Source organism: Penicillium digitatum, chromosome 6 (assembly GCF_016767815.1).
Source record: "Penicillium digitatum chromosome 6, complete sequence".
Classification (NCBI taxonomy): Eukaryota; Fungi; Ascomycota; class Eurotiomycetes; order Eurotiales; family Aspergillaceae; genus Penicillium; species Penicillium digitatum.
In genome coordinates, this window is record NC_089389.1 from 3,052,971 (window position 1) to 3,072,341 (window position 19,371).

General features: G+C 47.4%; 6 protein-coding genes across 6 annotated transcripts; 2 read left to right on the forward strand and 4 right to left on the reverse strand.

Moving 5' to 3' along the window:
* Nucleotides 1-674: 674 nt before the first annotated feature.
* Nucleotides 675-2,682, reverse strand: Pdw03_6092 (Long-chain-fatty-acid-CoA ligase, putative; the record flags this gene model as incomplete). Its single annotated transcript, XM_014683092.1, has 5 exons — nucleotides 675-1,009; nucleotides 1,088-1,417; nucleotides 1,468-1,847; nucleotides 1,903-2,200; nucleotides 2,271-2,682. The coding sequence occupies 5 exons, from the start codon at nucleotides 2,680-2,682 to the stop codon at nucleotides 675-677; spliced, it is 1,755 nt and encodes a 584-aa protein (XP_014538578.1).
* A 1,695-nt stretch (nucleotides 2,683-4,377) lies between these two features.
* Pdw03_6093 (Oligopeptide transporter OPT superfamily) lies at nucleotides 4,378-7,145 on the reverse strand (the record flags this gene model as incomplete). The annotated part of the gene is made up of 10 exons (XM_066101245.1): nucleotides 4,378-4,443; nucleotides 4,492-5,067; nucleotides 5,116-5,298; nucleotides 5,357-5,689; nucleotides 5,753-5,850; nucleotides 5,907-6,065; nucleotides 6,116-6,318; nucleotides 6,370-6,644; nucleotides 6,703-6,998; nucleotides 7,058-7,145. 10 exons carry the CDS (start codon nucleotides 7,143-7,145, stop codon nucleotides 4,378-4,380), a joined length of 2,277 nt encoding a protein of 758 aa, XP_065958185.1.
* Nucleotides 7,146-7,735: 590 nt separating this feature from the next.
* On the reverse strand, nucleotides 7,736-9,576 carry Pdw03_6094 (Ppx/GppA phosphatase; the record flags this gene model as incomplete). Its single annotated transcript, XM_014683095.2, has 2 exons — nucleotides 7,736-9,425; nucleotides 9,506-9,576. 2 exons carry the CDS (start codon nucleotides 9,574-9,576, stop codon nucleotides 7,736-7,738), a joined length of 1,761 nt encoding a protein of 586 aa, XP_014538581.2.
* Nucleotides 9,577-11,690: 2,114 nt separating this feature from the next.
* On the forward strand, nucleotides 11,691-14,345 carry Pdw03_6095 (FRE family ferric-chelate reductase, putative; the record flags this gene model as incomplete). Its single annotated transcript, XM_066101246.1, has 9 exons — nucleotides 11,691-12,116; nucleotides 12,175-12,215; nucleotides 12,266-12,354; nucleotides 12,411-12,419; nucleotides 12,475-12,607; nucleotides 12,663-12,892; nucleotides 12,956-13,008; nucleotides 13,070-13,191; nucleotides 13,244-14,345. The coding sequence occupies 9 exons, from the start codon at nucleotides 11,691-11,693 to the stop codon at nucleotides 14,343-14,345; spliced, it is 2,205 nt and encodes a 734-aa protein (XP_065958186.1).
* Nucleotides 14,346-15,286: 941 nt separating this feature from the next.
* Pdw03_6096 (Hydrophobin) lies at nucleotides 15,287-15,813 on the forward strand (the record flags this gene model as incomplete). Its single annotated transcript, XM_014683097.1, has 3 exons — nucleotides 15,287-15,563; nucleotides 15,618-15,703; nucleotides 15,757-15,813. The coding sequence occupies 3 exons, from the start codon at nucleotides 15,287-15,289 to the stop codon at nucleotides 15,811-15,813; spliced, it is 420 nt and encodes a 139-aa protein (XP_014538583.1).
* Nucleotides 15,814-16,382: 569 nt separating this feature from the next.
* On the reverse strand, nucleotides 16,383-18,540 carry Pdw03_6097 (Glycoside hydrolase-type carbohydrate-binding; the record flags this gene model as incomplete). The annotated part of the gene is made up of 4 exons (XM_066101247.1): nucleotides 16,383-17,600; nucleotides 17,648-17,662; nucleotides 17,723-17,814; nucleotides 17,883-18,540. 4 exons carry the CDS (start codon nucleotides 18,538-18,540, stop codon nucleotides 16,383-16,385), a joined length of 1,983 nt encoding a protein of 660 aa, XP_065958187.1.
* Nucleotides 18,541-19,371: the final 831 nt, after the last annotated feature.

Consider the following 19,371-nt stretch of genomic DNA (forward strand, 5'->3'; position numbering starts at 1 on the left):
CCGATTGCTTGGGGGGTTTTTCGGGACAATGCAAACCTCAGGCTACGAAGTCGGGAATTTTTTTCTCTGCTTTTTGTAGAACTAACATGGTGGCTGGTATTTAGGTACGCACGTCATACATACGGTAAATACCCATCTGGTTAATTTACTACTAAAAATGATTTACAACTAGACCGTGGCCCAGAGAAACGATAGGATCACATACAAAATGAAAAATCTTTCAACTGGAACTTATTCACCGGACATCCACCGGACATGAATGTGATTCATGTAAAGTACAATACCCGGTTAAGTCTATGGTTCAGTACAACAACCCCAAAATGGCAACGATCATCGATCAGACAAGATGAGCATCTAATCTGATTCTGAGAAGTGCCCAGAACTATGTTGTACGGAGTACTAATTACAGCCTGACGTAATAGAAAATGGAAATGCCGCATTTCCCGGCAGGATCCGCTTTTCGTCATTGTTGACGTTACAGGCATTGGGCGAATCACAGTAGAATCTGATAAGATGCGCCCCATAATCCCAACCCAGATTTTAGGGTTGTAAGTATATTTGTGCACAAATTCGGGGAGTTTCAATGTGATTGGGGGTATTATTGCAAACTCTGGATGTTCTCTGCTAGTTGAGTACGAAGGTCTGTACAATCTGTGCTCCTTGTTTTCTTTTGTTCATGCATTCTGGCGTTCGGCCAGCACCGCCATCGCCATTTGCCGGAGCTCCACTTTGCGAACTTTGCCGCTCCCCGTCACAGGCACTGTGCTTGAAGCTCCCTCTTCTCCAAATACAAATACATGTTGCGGGGCTTTGTGTCGACCCAATGTCTCACGTGTCCATGCGCGCAGTTCATCATCGGTCGGACGACCGGCGCCCGAAGTGATCGTGATAAATGCTCCGACAACCTCGCCATATTTGGAGTCGGGAATGCCAATCACCGATGCCAACTCAATTGAGGGATGCGCGGTCAATCGTTCTTCGATTTCGAGAGGATAGATGTTCTCGCCGCCTGTCAGATGTCCGAATTAGAAAATGCGACCAGGATCCATGGGGGGGGGGGGGGGGGGGGGGGGGGGTTTGAACTCACCACGAATGATGATGTCCTTGAAGCGACCGGTGATAGTGCAGTACCCTTCGTCATTAAAAGAAGCTTCGTCGCCAGTCTTCAGCCATTTCACACCCTCGGTATCGGTTATAAAAGTTTCTGCTGTCTTCTCCGGGTTGTTCCAGTATCCCTTGGTGAGCTGGTAGCCGGCAATGCAAAGCTCACCACGCTGACCAACGGGAACGATGTTTCCCTTTGCATCAATGATTTTGGCGCGAGCGTGGGGCAAAATCTTTCCGACAGTGGTCAATCTTGTGTGGATGCTGTCGGTGGTGAAAGCGTTGAAGCATGTGGGCGAGGCCTCCGTGAGACCTGTAGCCTGGGTTAGCACTCGAGTAGCAGGTGAATGAGAGGAACGGTACCGTAGCTACTGGTGTATTCGGTCATATGCAACTCTGCAAAGAGCCGCTTCATGAGTGGCCGCGGGACTGGGGCCCCAGCAATGATGCCTGTGCGGAGGTTTGAGGTGTCAAACGCCGAGGGCTTGGGAACGGCAAGGATTGCCTCAAACATGGTTGGAACACCGTGTAGAGCAGTGCACTTCTCGTCGGAAATGGCATGCAGAGCCGCCTTGGGATCGAAGGTTTCGCTGGGGAAGATAATCTTGGCGCCATGGGTGACCACCGCGAGCATACCCAGTACCAGCCCGAAGCAGTGGAACAAGGGCGGCGGACAGCACAAAATATCAAAAGAAGTGAGGTTCATGCGATCACCAATGAAACGCGAGTTATTAACCAAGTTACTGTGGAGGAATTAGCCCTTAATCAAAGCGAATGAATCATACATAGTCCACATACTGGTGTGTCAGCATTGCAGCTTTAGGACTGCCTGTTGAACCACTTGTGAATTGCAGATTACACACATCATCTGGCCGTAACTCGGCCTCGCGGTCCTGGAGCACATGTGCAGCTTGCGACAGACCGCGTTCCATGACATCCTGATAGGTGGGGAAGTTGTTGTAGCTGTCACGGAGAATGACGATTTCCTCCAATGATTCCGAGGTTGCAGCCTTTATAGGATTTGAGCCGAGTTTGATAAGGACCTCTTCGAGATTATGCCGTCCAATGCGTGGGGTGATGAAAAGCATTCGGGATTCTGATTGAGCAAAAAACAGTCAAGCGAGATTAGAGTGGAATCGATAACACGGGAAATGGACATCACCCACCGCTGTGATTTAGAGCGTAATACAGCTCGGAGGGGGTGTACGTATTGTTCAAAACGACCAAGATAGCCCCAACTCGTGCGGCTGCAAAGAACACCGAGATGTATTGCTCACAATTGCCTGCCATGATTCCGATGCGATCACCTTTTTGAATACCCGAAGCCAACATTCCTCGAGCCAGGCGATCGGTCTCATCTTTTAAATGACCATACGTCCATCGTGCGCCAGTCCAGAGGAAGACTAAGCCCTCAAATGTTCCATATTGCAGTGCTTGAAGTGTCAGCAGCTCGCCTAAGGTAATATCCAGCAGCTCTGGCTCCGCAGGGCCTGCCACGAGAGAGAGCTGTGGACTTAAAGGAGGCTGTACATGTGACAGCGTCTGCTGCAAGCGTTGTACACTTCTTGGGGTCGCCATTGTAGGTATATTAATGTTGAGGGGAAAAGAAAATCAGGAAAAAATGATGTGAATCGAGCGGGTTTATAGATGAAACCGACAATACCATGACAAAATTTCGAACAAGGTACAGAGTACGGAGTACTCCGTACATCCCACAAATTCTTCCAAGTCTACGAATTCCAAGAATTTCATCAGACAGGCTGGGGCTCCACATCGGAAGTTTTGTGTTTGGAAATTTCACGGATTTGGCTTTTATGCGCCGGTTCGAGATCTTGGCATTTTGCATGACTCCACTCAAACTCGGCAGGATACGCAAGCTCCGAGGGTCTTCTAGGTCGATGAACTCGAATATAGATGTTGGTCCATATGCAGTACTCTAGGAGTAACATGAGAGATCTGAAATCTTTTAGCAATACGTCTGTCTCGATATAGTATTCCTTTTCTCGGTTATCCCCGGGGACCGTTTGAGTTTCCCATCACGGTCGTAGCGTCACGGTAGTATAGTCCAGGATTGGTTGTCACAATCCAACCTGCATTGGAGGAAAATTATTAAAAAAAAAAAAAAAAAAAACAAGACATCATCGTAGCACTGGACCCCACTCAGGATCAGATTATTTGTCTGCAGAATCTCATGACAGGGATTTATCAATCAGTTGGGAAGATGTCTGAGTGGAGGCTATTGTCTTTAGCGCACAAGAGATGTTGCAGACAACATTTGAGCAGCCACATACTTCCGAGCTGTGAATATTTGAAGCACCCGATTCTTGGTACGTCTCGTCATTCTGAAACTAGTGTTCGCTTTTCGGAAGGCGAAGTGCCCAGATGGGCCACAATCAGCCCGGAACGTCTCTGCCAGGTACTGCAGCCCTCGAAGACCTAGTACAAACTGTGTGTAGTTCACTGATTCAGCTTTGGTAATCTGTAGCTCACTCATTAATCAAGCATCGCATTTACCATTTTGCCATTGTGCGAATGGGTGGTCCTGGCAAATCTAATCAATCGTGCCGATCTTATCAATCATTCCCGACATCGGCGATTTCGTGTTGGACCCACCAACAATACCACAATACCACAATACCACAAGTACACCTCATGCCACTTGGAATATTCAATGTAACGGCCGGAAGGAAATTGAAAGGCTACCACTAGGAAGTATATGTGCATTGGGTGTCAAAGGCCATGGGTTGAGTCAAGATTGAATCTACGAGGGCTGAATGCTGGGGTTTTACATATATTCTAGTTGAGCTTCTTTACCTTTGTTTCCATAAACTTGATGTTAGTTGATGAGCATGAGGTCCACTTCCTCGACTACACAACTGATAGAGATGGTGTACAGGCTATAAGTGAAGTTGTAGATGTAACTGGAAAATCTCTGTATACGTGGAGAGAGAGAGAAACTATCTACAGGCTTTAGCTAGACTAAAGTACTGGGAGCAAACAGGGAAGTCGCATGACTTCTAACAGCAACAATTACTTTCTTAAGATCACTGGGTTGTAGTTTCTATCATAGATTCATTCTCTCGTTGGGCTGTCTGTCCAGCTGTTAAGAATAGACTGGTCACTGCTTGTCAGCCGAACAATAAAGATTTCCCATACAATCAGAATAACAGATAGCCAGGTGCAATATGCAAATCTTTGGCACACTCTGAGTCTAAACACCTATCACAATACATGGATACATCTCAGACAGAGGTCACATTAGTATGTTCGATACTACGTGCCGAATTTTTGGCCCTTTGACACGGAAAGATCTGCACAGCCTTTCCAGTCGCAGGTATTCTGTCATTAGTTAGTACCAGTAATTAGACGCAAGAGAGCCAAACACACCTTATAAACCTCTGTTCCCCACCAGTTGAGATGTTCGCTGGCTCCAGTGAAATAGATTGTCAAGAAAATCAGCGCACCAGCAATTCCCACGGATGAGTCCATGGCAGAACTCAGCACAAAGTTGTACTTACTCCACCAGCCATGCAGACGTTTCCGAACGAGCCAGCCAAAGGTGAGTCCAACAATTGCCCAACTGCCGTAATTCATCCCGGTTGCAGGGGGCAGGTAATTTAGCCCACCGAGGAAAAGGGGAACATGAATCCTTCTCCACAGCGACTTGGGGTACCGGCGGGCCATGTAGTAGACAGGGATGGGTAGAATGGCACCAAGGATGAAAAAATAAAGCAAAGCGGAATAGCCAATTTGGGTTGAGAAAAAGCGACGAGGGCCCACTGCGCCCCAGATCAAAGAAGTACTGAAGTGGGTTCTGCTGTAAGGACAACTGAAACCATTCACAGCGGTGCTAGTACAGATGCCGGAAATGTGATTCAAGGCCCAGTTGAGAACGCCGATTGAGGAGAGCGTGCCGATAAGCATTCCAACGCATTGAACCAAGAACAATTTGCGTTGAGGGATCTTTGGGGCATCAGCATTGTTCAACTAGTAGGAAGGGAAAGGGCTTGCATGGCAATAGTAGGCCAGTTTCATATCCTGGGCAAAGTAAAGACCTTTGATGGTCGTGATGTATCCGATGTCAAAGAACCAGATGTTGGCCAGGACCTTGCCTTCAAAGACGAACCCAGCTACGATGCGGCAGAAAATGTCGATATTGATCTTGAGATTAGAAGTGGCATAGACCAAAGCCAACTAAGATAGGTCAGAGAGATGTGTCAAATGTGTAAATCGGTACATTGGGTAGACTCACTGGAGGATAGAACACCAGTGCCACAGTACATGCCAGCAAAACACCGTACCATCTCAGTTCAACGTTCCACCACTCAATGGCGAACATTGACATGAACAAGGCTAAGAGGCATACGACCAAATACCACCACAAGGGAACATCCGGGTCTCCTTTCTCGTCCTCGCTGTATGCTCTGCAGCGACTGGGAAGGGACCCAAAGACCAGCCGAGGCACTCTTTGGACTGCATCGGCCATGACACGACGCCTTTCAAGCACAACCCAAACAAGAAGAGCGCTCAGGGTAGCAAACGATAGGCCAAACATGTTCAACGCGTAGGTGACTGGCATATAGACCTAATTTCCCCTGAAGTTAGCAGGACAAAAAGTTAGAGGTTTTAACAGGACATGCAGAAATACCGGCGAGTAAGCAAGGTACTTTTTTATATCAAGCTTGTAGCCCGAAGCCGCATTGACAATCCTTTTGACTTTGTAAGTCTTTCCGGCATTGTCGAAAACTAGTTGCACAAGTCAGATTTGGTAGCCCCAACATTTGGAACAGGTGGAGTTGTACCTTGAGAGCTTTGAAAAGGTAGGTAGCCTGTGTCCCATACATTGGTATAGTAAAGAGCAACAGCCACGATCCAAATCCAGAAGACTAGGGAAATGAAGACATTGAGAACTGCCCACGAGGGAATGAGCAAGGGAGATCCAACGTAAGAAATTTGGCTCCCTATGGGCCCCGTCAGCACGATAATTGGCCTGGAAAGTGGTGACACTTACAATCAAAAGTAATTGGTAATAGTCCCATTCCGGATCTCATACCGAAGATCTGATTGACTACTTTGCTCTCAGGCTTGATCCAACATGGAAAACTGAAAAAGCTAAGCGCCGGGAAAATGAAGTCCGGGAACCAATACCAGCAGAATGAGATGCAAAATGCCATAGCGAAGAAGGCAGAGCGAGAGATTTTCCAAGTATTGTAACTACTGTCCATCAGTTCCATGATCCCGAGACAACAAATACGGAAGACTAACCGCACTTGCACGTGTTCCTGGTTGGCATGATGCAGAGTTGTGGTCAATGCAGTAACGCCCAGAACTCCAGGCCAGATCAGCTCTTGGGGAACGACCACAATTGCCCGGAATAGTCCAGCAAGGCAGAATCCGATGAGGAATGTAGAGAAGGTAATGAGAATTTGGAATCCCCATCCTGCCTTGTAGCCGTAGAACATTTGCTGCTCCGTCAGGACATCGGCGCCGAGACGAACGTAAATACTGAGGTTGGACATTATGTAGATCAAAACATGCTCCTGGAGCAATCGCAATCGTTATTAGACTGATCCTTGCAACTTTGGTCGTAGAACTTGCCTTGATATTGAAAGGACCCGGGTTGAGATCAAAGGCCAATCGTCCGAAGGGAAGGGTCCAGTTCGGGATGACTTTCTCCCAAAGCTTTCCCAGGGGGTAGGCCAATAATAGTACCACCGAACCCGAAATTGTCAACGAAGGTGCACGGAGCGTGTAAAGCGTGTTCAACCCGCTAATGACCATGCAAAAGGCAATTCCTAGCACCCACATACGTAGAGTGAGAACGGGTTCAGCAGGATCATCTTTGGCTATGCCTATACCAGCAGCCCGCAAGATTTCGGGTTGTGAATCTACATCTGTAGTGATGTGAGAATATCGAAAAAAAAGGCACAGGAGAAGGCAATTACGGGCTTACCGGAATCAGTATTGTTTTCTTCGTGGAAATCCTTTTCCCGAATACATTTCTCCATGACATTATTGCCTTTATTCTTGTTAGTTTCCATGACGGGAGGAGGTATTGGGGGTTTGGAGGAAACAGGATCAGATTAAAGGATCAGATAAGATGCAGAAATAGAAAGAACGTGTAATTCGGATGCAATGTCGGAATGAATCCGCGTAAAACCTCACGTTCACCATGGTTCTCAGCCCTATAGGGCTTTCAGAAAAGACCTGTATCCACCAAATCCTTCAGTAATTTTTATCCATCTGCGTAGAAGTTCCATAGTTGCTTGTGTTTTTTTATGTTGGGTTTCAAGGTTTTCTACTTACGCTGACGTCAGTGATGATCAGTAGATACACATGTTAAAAGTAACATCCAAAAGGGCTTGAGCTTTGCCGTAGAAGCTGATTAAATAGCCTTGCAGAGACCCGTGTCTCGTCACCAGGTAGAGAGGCACAAGGAAAGTCCACAAATCTAGACCGCAGGGCCCGTGGACCTTTGCTGAGTTGACACAATGCTGATTAACATTTGTTCATAGTCATAGTCTCCTGGATATATCTAGCGTCATATGGACTGGCGTAATTTGACAAAATTGCAGATTCAGATCTATCCTATCGGCAGGTAGAACATATTGAGCGGCCTGTGCTTGTCCACTCACCGAGCCAACAAGTCCGCTTCTACCACCGAGACACGTACTTTGATGCCCCAGCCATTTCGTCCACCAATCCAATTCTTCCGCTTTCCGACCTTTTGGATTTTTTGCACGTCATTTCCCAGCTCTTCTTTCAAGTGAGACGGGTCATATGCAACTTGTTGAATGGTAATTGTCAAGTCCAGGCCTTCTTTCTTGCCACTCTTTCCTAACCCATTCTTCCATTGTGCCGAGGGAACAATCCGAGGTTTGGACGTGTCGATAGACCCGGTTGGGTACAGCTGGCTTAGGACGAAACCGAGTTTCCCAAGATAACGCGTCCACCAAACCTCCTCCGGTGTCAAGATGCTCTGAAGGTGGGCTTTAAAGTCCATGTCTCTGGGTGGCAATTCTCCACCGTAACGTTCTTGGAGCATCAGTGCCAGAATAGCACGGTGGGCATGTGGAATACCGTGCGTGGAGGCTAGTATTCCAGTGCTAGTGCTATATAGTGCGGCACTAGAGGAGAGTTCTTTAGACATCGTGGCATGATAATAGAGGGCATTAGCAAATGCCTGGATAAGGTGAAGGGCAATGGAAGAGGGGAACGATCGGCTAGCAGATGGTCGAGGGATAGCTGCCAACAAAAAAGCGGCCAGCGCCTCGGCTGACGAGGGCGCATAACGGGCCGTGGCAACCTCCAAAGGATCTTGCTGGCGAACAACCGGGGGCATCTCGCGGAACAGCACTCCTTCCCGTACTCCACCTTGACAGAAATGGGCCTCTTTGATTCCATGTGGTAACGATTCAGCCAGGGTGTTGACTAAGAACGCTACCGAGGGCACTTGCTTGCGTCGCCGGTCTGAGACCCGGAAGATTTCATGTGCCGTCCGAGCCACCTCTTTGAGAGCTTCGGTGTTTTCGAAGTCTTTCTTAGGTGCGGTATACCCGTTGATAATCGAAATGGGGTAACATTGGCCCTTTGTCTGGTGCAGATATAACAGAAGATAGCCCCATCCCCGAAATCCTCCCCCCGAGAGGTAGAGAGGAAAGCCCCCTTGCTCTCGAGCCTTCTGAACGAGGTGTTCAGGGACATTGATGGTATTAAAAGCGGCGCGAAAATTGGCTGCCATTTCGCCGCGGAAATGCTCCAGAGCTTTGTGCGCTTCATCTTTGCTTTTGCCCCTTTTGAGATTTGCCAGTTTCTGAGTCAATGCAGCTGCTCCGTAAGGAAAGCTGACAGATCCTTGGGAACTCATATGCACGTGACCAGCATGCGATGTAATCCACGTCATTTGCATGCTTCCACCCCCTAAATCAAGAGCGAGTCCCTCCACATCTGAGAAGCTGCTGGCAATTCCCCATGCTCCGATAATTCCTTCCTCCTCCTTTCGAAGTGCTTCCACCGAAATCCCGGTTTTGTGGCGGATGGCCTCGATGAACGCAGGAGCGTTGATAGCAGTTCGAGTTGCCTCCGTGGCGATGATCCGAATATTCCGAGGAGGAACTCCAATCTCCACGCAGACAATCTGGAACCGAACTATAGCGCTTACAATTCGGTCGATGACATGTTGTGGAATGGGGATTCGGCTGCCTGAGTCGGGATCCATTTGAGCCTCGTAGAGCGAGACATTAACCCGATGAAAATGTACTGTAGGGATGATACGGGTGGTTGGGGGCGAAAGGTCTGAAATCGAACAACGGATGCCATTACTGCAATGACGTGAATCAGTGAACAATTCTCGCCTGGGCACCTTGAAAGGGCAAAGAAAATGTGGATTTAGTCTGCCTACCTGCCCAAATCGACCACTGCGTGAAGGTATACATTTTGCCCCGGATCAGATGGCACCTTTTGACCATTCATCGCTGGAATTTGGCTTCCTCCTCCCATTCAGGCGACCAGTTGAAGTTGTCCAGATGTACGTGGTACACCTGTTGAGTTTCAGCTACGGACAACTCTGCCCAGGTACCCAGGTGGGAAAAACCCGCGTGACATCATTCTTCTTTACCGCCCGCTGTTCTGCCGGGCTATGGGCAGGCTATGTGGCCTCCAAGCATCTTTTACATTTGTTCAAAATTCATCTGATCGTTTGATTTTTGAAAGAAGATTTTTTTTTCAATTTCGTAAGCATCCTGTGACCATTCAAGTTCATTGTGGTCGACGTTGAGCATACCGCATGGCAGTAAATCACATGATCGATTTTCATGGTCTCAAGGGGAAAAATATTGGATTCAGCATCAGATTTGGGGCTCTACTACTCCGTACGGAGTACATGTGAATCAATTTGAGGAAATTAGGCTGTACAAAAGATTTAACGGAGAACTGATGTTTCAAGTTTCCTATACTTTCGTTATAACGAAGCTGGTTACAACGAGTGCCTATGTCAGGGTGCAGGCTGGCAGGACGGTATGATAGGAGATGACTGGCAGGGACAGGTCGTAACAGATCAGATTCTCATTGACAGGTACAGGCACAGGCAGGGGCAGGCTAATATACAAGACGTAGCTCGAAGAGCTACAACAGGATCTAGAACTGAAGTTCAAGATAAACAGGTCGGAGATCACGTGCCGTGATCTTCCTTTTACTAAGCATTACGGTTCACACCGTGACAGCCTAAAGTCAATCGGGCCCACGAGCCAACCCACCAAAGCATTGTAAACACTCGGTATAAAGAAGCTAGATATAACAAACGTTTACCCATGTCTTAATCGATTCGTTATAACGAGGTATTACTGTAGTCGGTCATTATAGGCTGCGAATGTTTTGGCTGTACTTTCAATTTTTTTCCAATAACCTTAGTGCGCGCCGGGGGCATTTGGATTAGAAAAGATTGGTAGATATTCAATACATTTCTGTGCTGGTGTTACATTTCAAAATCTGATCTGATTAATCCCCATTGGAACATATAAATTCATTCCACAAGGAGTGTGCAGGTTAATAAACCACCCCTTAATGTAATCAGCGTGAATATACGGCTGTTCACTTGAAATTCAGATTGAAATCAGCTAATGAGATTCTGTAAGGATCGCATGGTTTCTATTGGGTAGTAATAGATACTAGCTATTATGTAGGATTATTACTCCGTACATAGCCCGCTGTTAGTAGTCACATGACTTTTTTGTTTGCTCCTGTGCTCCCGAGAGGATTGCAGGGTTGCATACTCTCGGCGCCTGAGGCCGCTACTCAGCGGCGCTCGGACCAAGCAATTGGTCACAGGAAAAAGGGGTTTCATGTTGGATAAGCGAGGGCTTGGCATGTTATGTAATAACTCTACATTATAACTGGTGTTTAGCACTATCCAATAGAAACCATGCGATCCTTACAGAATCTCACTCCTAGTACTTAGTCTAGCTAAACCTGTAGATAGATTCTCTCTTCTACAACGCATCCAGAGATCTCCAGTTTCATCTACAGCTTCATTTGTAGACTGAATATCATCTCTCTCACCCGCCAAGCCCTCGCTTGCAACATTATGACCCCTTTCGCTGTGGGATTACAAAGCCCTAGCGGTTGTAATCCCTGCTGAGGCCAAGTGCTTGGCCCAAGCGCCGACGTGCGGCTGCCTCAGGCATCGAGAGTATGCAAACCCTGCAAACCTCTCGGGAACACACTAGGCCATGCATGGTATCACGTGACTATTTTCTTATCAATCAGATCAGATAAGACGTCCATGCTCTTCCTAGAGGATTCTTTCCGAGTTTCCCCACTAATTTTCTCTGGTCCTCCTTTTCCCACGTCCTTTGTCCTATTCCCCTTGGCAAATTTCATTGCAGGGTGCAATAAATCTCTTTTTCTGACCCCATTCTCCGGGGCTTTTGGTCTGACGAGATCGAACGGTCCGACGGCTCAGAGACTTCGTTGATCCACATGGGCCCATCTGATCACTGCGATTACCGGGTCACTGTAGGTGCTCCTCGTTTTCTTTTGAACCGTTCCTTCGTCCACCCTCGGATGTGCCTGTGATTTGGGGACTCGTTATGTTGTTCCGGTGGTTGGTAGTCGCTTTCGCGCAGGGTGTCAGGGCCAACCTCGAGGAAGAACGGTGTGTGACGGCTGTTTACACGGCATACAACTACATCTCGTTTGATGGCCTTGCTACAAAAGTCAAAGGAACATGGGAATCAAAATGTCGGAATCCACTCAAAGTCGCATCGATATACGCCGCATCCGAGATGTATTGCAATGAGCGAGAACGGGCAGTGGGCCTGGCCCAGCTGGCCGACCAGTGCCAAGAATTTGGGAATCTAGAGCTGCTGCCGAGAGAAGCGGTTGCCGATAATCTGACAGAGGATGCAATAAGAAAAATGACAACGGTCGACTATCAAGATTTGTCGCGAGGCAGATCAGTAAATGTGCCTGTTCTGCTTTCTCCATCTTACTTTGATCTGATGTTTAATACGCTTGTAAGACCTTTATGATGTCCTTGGAAGACAAAAGTCCGAAAGCTTATTGGTGTTCTAGGATTCTTGGGCATTTGAGACTTGGTCGCATCATGCATTTGGGTAGGTCGGTTCAAGCTGGCAAGCACAAAATCCATTTATTGACCAATCAGTTATATTGGCTACGCATATTGGGGTGGCATAATGTCACTGGGGATGATTTATCGCTTGAGTGATTGGTTATTCCACCGCCCACAACGTCGTACAGAGCGTGCACTTGAATCCAACGTGTATCCCTTCACTAAATTGTTAAAACAGGTTCCGTGGGTGGGAGCGGGTCTTCAATGGATCCAGACTCACCTGATCATTCCCACCCCTTTAGCAACAACACACGGGCGACGCCTGCTAGGCTTCACATTCTCCACCAGAGTCGAGGCGCTCATAGTCGTGGGATTCTGGATGATCAGCATCTTGTTGAGTGTTGTGGGCTATCGCACATTTCCTGGAAATATTTAGTAGGTGCTGAGCTAGCCGGAGTGAGGTGTGGAAAAATGCTGACAGATGGTCAAGCTGGCCCGATGTGCCAAGCCAGATTCTGCGTTATTCTGCAGACCGCACTGGGATCATGTCATTTGCGAATTTGCCCCTTTTATGGCTCTTTGGGGGACGAAACAACATCTTCCTGTGGTCCACCGGATGGAGCTTTGCAACGTTTAACCTATTCCATCGTCATGTGGCCCGGGTGGCTACTGTACAGGCAATTGTGCACTCTGTCCTATACGTTGTGATTTTTATTCAAAGTGAGTACTGAGCCCTTGATTTCTAATGCAGGTTAGAATACTTATAGTTATTGTGAACCGCAGCGGGCAAAGTTTGGAGGAATATGTCCAAGACCTATGTTTTGTGGGGTATTTTGGTAGGCTGCCATTCCGACTGATCTTCAAGGTGGTCGATTTTTAATGCTCGTGTCATATCAGGGCACATTCGTGATGATTCTCCTATTGATCACCTCCTTGGATCGAATTCGTATTGCCACATATGAGCTCTTCTTGATCGCTCATGTTGTTCTTTCCATTCTCACTCTTATAGCGTGCTTTTAGTAAGGAGCTCAGCCCAACACAATTTCCGCATAAAGATCTAACGATTGACAGCCACACGGTCGTATTTGAAGGGAATGAATACTGGAAATACCTATGGCCCTCGGTAGCGATATGGGTTATTGATCGCTTCCTTCGAATTGTGCGACTGTGTTACTGTAACCTGCACGTGAGTGTTTCAAGCAGACGACTTGTCAAGGTTTCTGAGAGCTGCATGGTTTACGACGAAACGGCCGACGTGGTGCGGTTGGAGGTCAGACCAGGAATGCCTTTGCTCCAACCCTCACCAGGACAGTACTACTTTTTATACCAGCCGTTTCGGTTCTCGGGTTGGGAGAGTCATCCGTTTACTGTCGGGGCTTGGTCTTACGAGATAGGGGATCGGACGTCATTGGCACCGCCATTCGAGGGAAATCTGATTAAATCACTTGACGTTTCGAATGTGCCTCTTCTTGCAGGCGGTGCCTCCGACCGAGATTACCAAGGCAACTCCGAAAGTGGCTCTTCGGGTGAAAAAGAATTGTCGAAGTTGAAATTGACTTTCTGGGTCCGCCCATATGACGGTTGGACAAAAAAGTTGCGGCAGCAATGTCTGAGCTCACCGGCCAAGACAAGCGAAACAACTATCCTCCTTGAAGGCCCTTATGGAGACACTTTTCCACTATGGAGGTATGAATCGGTCTTATTTCTTGTCGGTGGGACTGGAATAGCGTCAGCTGTACCCTATATTCAAGATCATCTCCGCCGATCTGTCGAAGAATGGAATGGAAGGCTTGGAGATGAGAAAACATGCGTACGGGACATGGAGCTTGTTTGGACTGCTAAACAAGCGAGATTTATTCGAGATGTATCTCGTCGGGAACTGAAAGAAGCCCTCAAACGAGAAGACTTCAGTGCATCTTTCTATGCTATGCGTGATTTCGCCACATCCTCCGAAGATCCAACCGATTTTGGAATCGAAATCCAGTCAGGTCGACCTAACCTTCAATCCCTGATCATAAGCCGGGCCAGCGAAACATGCTCAGCTGGTACTAGCCTTGCGATCCTCGTATGTGGCCCACCAAGAATGGCGGATGAAGCGCGCGCCGCGACACATCTTGCGATGCGACAAGGCTACCGCTCTATCAAATTCGTGGAAGAGTCTTTTACGTGGTAGGCAAGGGGCTTTATTAAAGCTTTGTGGTGTATCTACGACGCCATGCATATGTACTGTCAAATTTTGTAAATGTTTTGAAGGCCAGAACTTGACCTTTTCCTTGTTAGATGGGCATCCAATGGATTTAGATTTCCTATAGTAGGTTTCTTCGGACTCCAGAGGACCACTGAAGTGTGGTTCGACCTATCGATCTGGGGAAGCAGATGTAGTTGTTGGTGGCTGACAGGGGTGCGTCAAGCACTACGCATGCGACTATTGATTTAAACTCGGTGATCAAAGGTTCTAAATCGACCTATCGAAGGGTTACGGCGTAGAAACAGAGAACATGGGAAATGGAACATCAAATGATCATGTGTTGGGAAATGATAGATCAGTCATAACGCTTCACTGCCCAGAAGAACCGAGACATCACACTCAGGGCCAAAAGCGAAAAAGGAACAAGAACAAAATAGTGCAACTTCAAAGCCAAAGATCTCAATTAGCAACGCCCACTTTTAGGTTGTCTTAACCTCCACCTGCACCTACCACGCCTCTTCCCGTCCGCGTCTGGGGAACACACCGAAATGGTTTATTGTTCGGCAGAGAAACGTTGAACACATTCATGCATATTCGCACCTCTGGCCGAATATGGATTGCCTGAAAGTTGATAAGTCATGTTTGCTAAGCACTACTCTGCTGGCCAAAGCAAACAATTCACGAAAGCATCCACTTCCCTGCAGTGTTGCGAGCTGAGATGCTGAGAGACAATCGGGAGTTTCTTACCCTTGAAGCATGAACGGTATAAGCGAGAGAGCAGAGAGCAGATTGGAAAACAGAACAGTTATAAAAGATACGACCTTTCCGGCAGTCATTCTTGTCCATCATTTCTAAAGTCATCCACACTCTCTGAATTTACCAACTCTTTTCAATCATTTTCCAACTTCTTCGATATATTCACTAAAATGAAGTTCTTCCTCCCCGCCTTTCATTTCGCTGCTACCGCCATGGCCCTGCCTAGCTCGGGCTCTGCTGCCGGCATTACTCCCCACTCCAACGAGGTTGAGGACGCTGTGAACAAGTGTGGTGATGGTGCTCACATGTCCTGCTGCAACAAGATCAACAAGAATGAGGGTATTAGCCAGAACAACATTGGAGTCCTCTCCAATGTCCTCGGAGCCATTGGTAGCGAGGGTCTCGGTCTTGGCCAGGGCTGCACTCAGCTTGACATCCCAGTCTCTGGTGAGTGATCTGATCTACTCCACGAACTAAAGCGTGAGACTGACCATCTAGCAGTCCTTGGAGCTGCTGGCCTGACTGATTTTCTCAAGAAGAACTGCCAGCAGAGCGTTGCCTGCTGCCAGAACTTCAACTCCCAGGCTGTATGTGCTCCCCCAAACCGATTGAAGAGGAATAGTGTTGCTAAACTCAACAGAATGACAATCTCGTCGGTATCGCCGCTCCTTGTGTCAGCTTCGGCGACCTTCTGTAAATTGCATCTCATTGAATGCATCCTTTTCTGCTATGGAAATATCAACGAGAACCGTCAAACTTGTCAATTTTTGGGGGTCTCCGCGGAAAGGGCTAAAAAAAAGGATACCAGCACGGAGTATATATATGTAAATTTGCAGCACCCGTCAAGGACCTCTATTATCTGGCCTTTTTGGACTAGCGTTCTTATATTTGTGAGATTGCTGTTCTCAAGAGCGGATCAAGCCATTCATTTCAATTCCCTTTTTCACCACTCTCTGGGACTTTTCATCTAGCTAATTTATCTCTGCTAATACATACGGACTTATGCCTTAGAGTCTCTGGGTAGATAGTACTCATTGTGAATTGTTCATAAGGAAAGGACTTGACTCAGTTCACTTTTGTCGATTCATTCGTCCATTGTTTCATTTGATGTATTAGACTTACTGTGAGTGTGTGTCTCAGTTGACGTTGTTGGTTTTTTCTGCTGAAAGGTTTAGGTAAGAGTCTAACTAAACCCCAACTACCATGCCCAAAGTACAAGATTGGATATGAGTTTGATGCGACCGATTTCGAGATATCAGAGCTGTACTACTTTAGCTCTAGCCGGATGGCATCATATTGCACATAAACAGTGACCGGGAGAATGGCAGTCTCTGTATCCGTTGCGTTGAAAGGTAAATGCAATCGCAACACGTTATCTCCGACATGTAACCAATCCACCGGGAACTCCATTCTTGATCCAACCTGGTAGCAGCTCACTGCAGACCGCACAATGCAGCTGCTTGATTGGTTGAACCCAATTCTTAGAGTCAGGGGATCTGTCTGGTTGTTGATGTAACTTTCCAAAGACAAATTGTTGTATGGCTCAACGGGATTCCACACATCCGTGTTGCCTGCTGCAGTCTTTGCGGCTGCTAATTGTAAGGTCAATGTTGCTGTTTTACGACCGTCCAATTGCTTCGAGTTGAGTTCGAAGTGGATGTTCCAGTCGTGGGTTGTGTCATACTCGACGTGGCAATCCTTTGCCGTCGGCCCGAAGACCGACCAATGGGCAGAGTTAAGATCAGTCGCAGGGTCACTAGTACCGACAGTGTAGTTGATGCCATCAGGGAAATCTGCACGCCAATCATAAGCTCCCCAATAGATCAGATATTCGGGAGGATGGAGCGGATGGGTTGGATCCCTCGCATTGCCTCGTCTGAACTCTCCCGACGACTTGTCAGGAATCCCAATTCGCCAAACCTCGGTTCCAGCCGACTCTTGCTTCCAAAAATCATCAATTGCAGTCTGCCTTCCTGCATGAATGGTGATTCCATCGCGCACAAAGTCACCAAAAATGCCCTCTGCGTAGACAGTGAGTCGGTATTTTCCTTCTTTAACCTGGCCAATGCTGAAACTTCCATCCTGATTGATATCAGTCCAGTACTGATAGGAGCTTGGGACGACACTATTATCCTGAAAGTATTGACCGTCGACCGTGAGAACGGCAATTGGGCGAACGGCGCCCTTGGGGAGTTTCACAGTTCCCTTGACACTGCCTCGATGGCTCGAGGGAGCATATCCGACAACATGCTTTGCTATAGAATCGTAGAATGCAGCGTTCCAGTGAGGATTTGCTATTTCTTCTGCCTCCGATCTCAGTTCCTGGAGAGATGCCGAGCCCTTGCCGCCGTTGAAAAGGTAAAATTGCGGACCAAAGGTTCGATCGAATCCATTTGTGATGTTCGGCGTGCCCTCTCCATGATGGTTTGATACGAGATAATTATAAACAATACCGTCCACTGTCAAATCAGAGTGGAGGGGGCCCTTAGAGATGTCAGCCACCAAGTTTCACCGTGCTCGGTATCGCTTACCCCATAATATGTATCCTTGAATAACCTCGTTAGATGGGACTCAATCTTAGTGGAGATTGGTGCAATGTGACCAACCTTGGTATTCATCACTAGCCATGCTCCATACGTTGCTCCATTTGAGGTACTACCGTCAGCATAGAGGCCGTGCACGCTACTATTTCTCCATTCTGTGAAAACCCCATGAATTAGCCAGTACAATGATCAGTAACTGAAAATGACAAGTGATCGAGCATACGGGTTGAAAATGAATATTTAGTAAAGTAATCAGAGAACTGGGAGAAGTACGCATCACTTGGCGTGTTGTTGAATGTCCAGGTTGCATCTTGAACAACAATCTGCTTCGAAATGGCGACCTTGCTTGGTAATGGTGCGGTCTGGATCTCACTAGATGTTAGATGCGTCCAGAGATCACTATTTGGACGAAACAACGTTCGGAACTCCTGCAAGTTGCGAAGGTAAGGTGTGGTTTCATTGTGATAGGCTAAACGACTGAACGTGTGCAAACCTGTCTCGCCATCGCGTAGGAACCAGTACTGTTGAAACACTTGGCCCGTCGGAGTGTACGTGTCACTCAAAATCATGCCGGCATATTTGGTTCCAGTTGAATCTGTACCCTGGACTACCTCCATGCTTGGAGATGTGGCACCAGCTGTGTAGAAGCCCGAAGGGATACAGTAACAGTCAAGATAGGGCCCTATCCCGGTGGATCCAGACTGAGCACCCAGTAAGTCCTGGCCATCCAGCGTGAGATCGACGATCTGGCCGACGTTCTTCTTCAGAACAGCCGTGAAGCGATCATTGGTGAGAGTGATGTACGTCTGGTTTTCTACGACGTGTAGCGCCGCGGCAATAGCAGTCCCCGCCGTCAAGGCCGTCAATAACGAAGCCAGCATTTAGGGCGTTTGGGGTTGAGAATTCTCTTTGATGGTTTTTTAAACAAAGTTGTCGTTGTGAATTGCAACCTGAGGTTTATCAAGGATCCCAGTTTGTCGGGAAATCAATGCCCCGAATTAGCCGACTGCGGATGGAACCAAAGAGCAGTTCCATTTCAGTAAATTTTCGATTTGAGCACGGATTTTGAGATCCTCCAATGGAGTAGAGCTCTATTAATCATACTAAAGCATCGGAGCTTAAAATGGCGAAAATTCGGTCGCATCAACCCCACCGGGGGAAGATTTTCAATGGGGAAGTCGGGGATGCGGGGATTTGACGGAGAACGGAGAAATTGCTCGGTCATTGCTCGCCCGAGATTGCCTTTAAAGGAGACATTCTTATTAAAAGTCTACGTTGGTCGTCAAACATATACGAGGAATGGGCGAGGAATAAGTAATAGAAATCTAGCGGGTACAACAAGGTACAGGACGACTTGTGGATAAACACATTCTCATACTTTCTGAATTGACAAAAATCCGCCCTTTTTTCAATCTAGCCGGATCAAGCTGACCAAATCAGCTCGAAAATCTTCTGCAAGCAAGATGCACTTTGACAATCTTCCGATCCTGATCAACACGGCGTCATTTGGCAGGGCCGATATCGTCTGGACAATATGTCTTGGAGTTTGGATGATATACGGATAAGAGGAACAGGGACCGATTGCAAGATGTTCATATAAGGGAAGGGAGGGATGTCCCTATAGAAGTTCCAAAGGACGGGACTTCCTGTGATAGCTTCCACTAGTTTTATTGATTGATTCTTCACCAGATATATTTCTTTCGTTCCAGCTG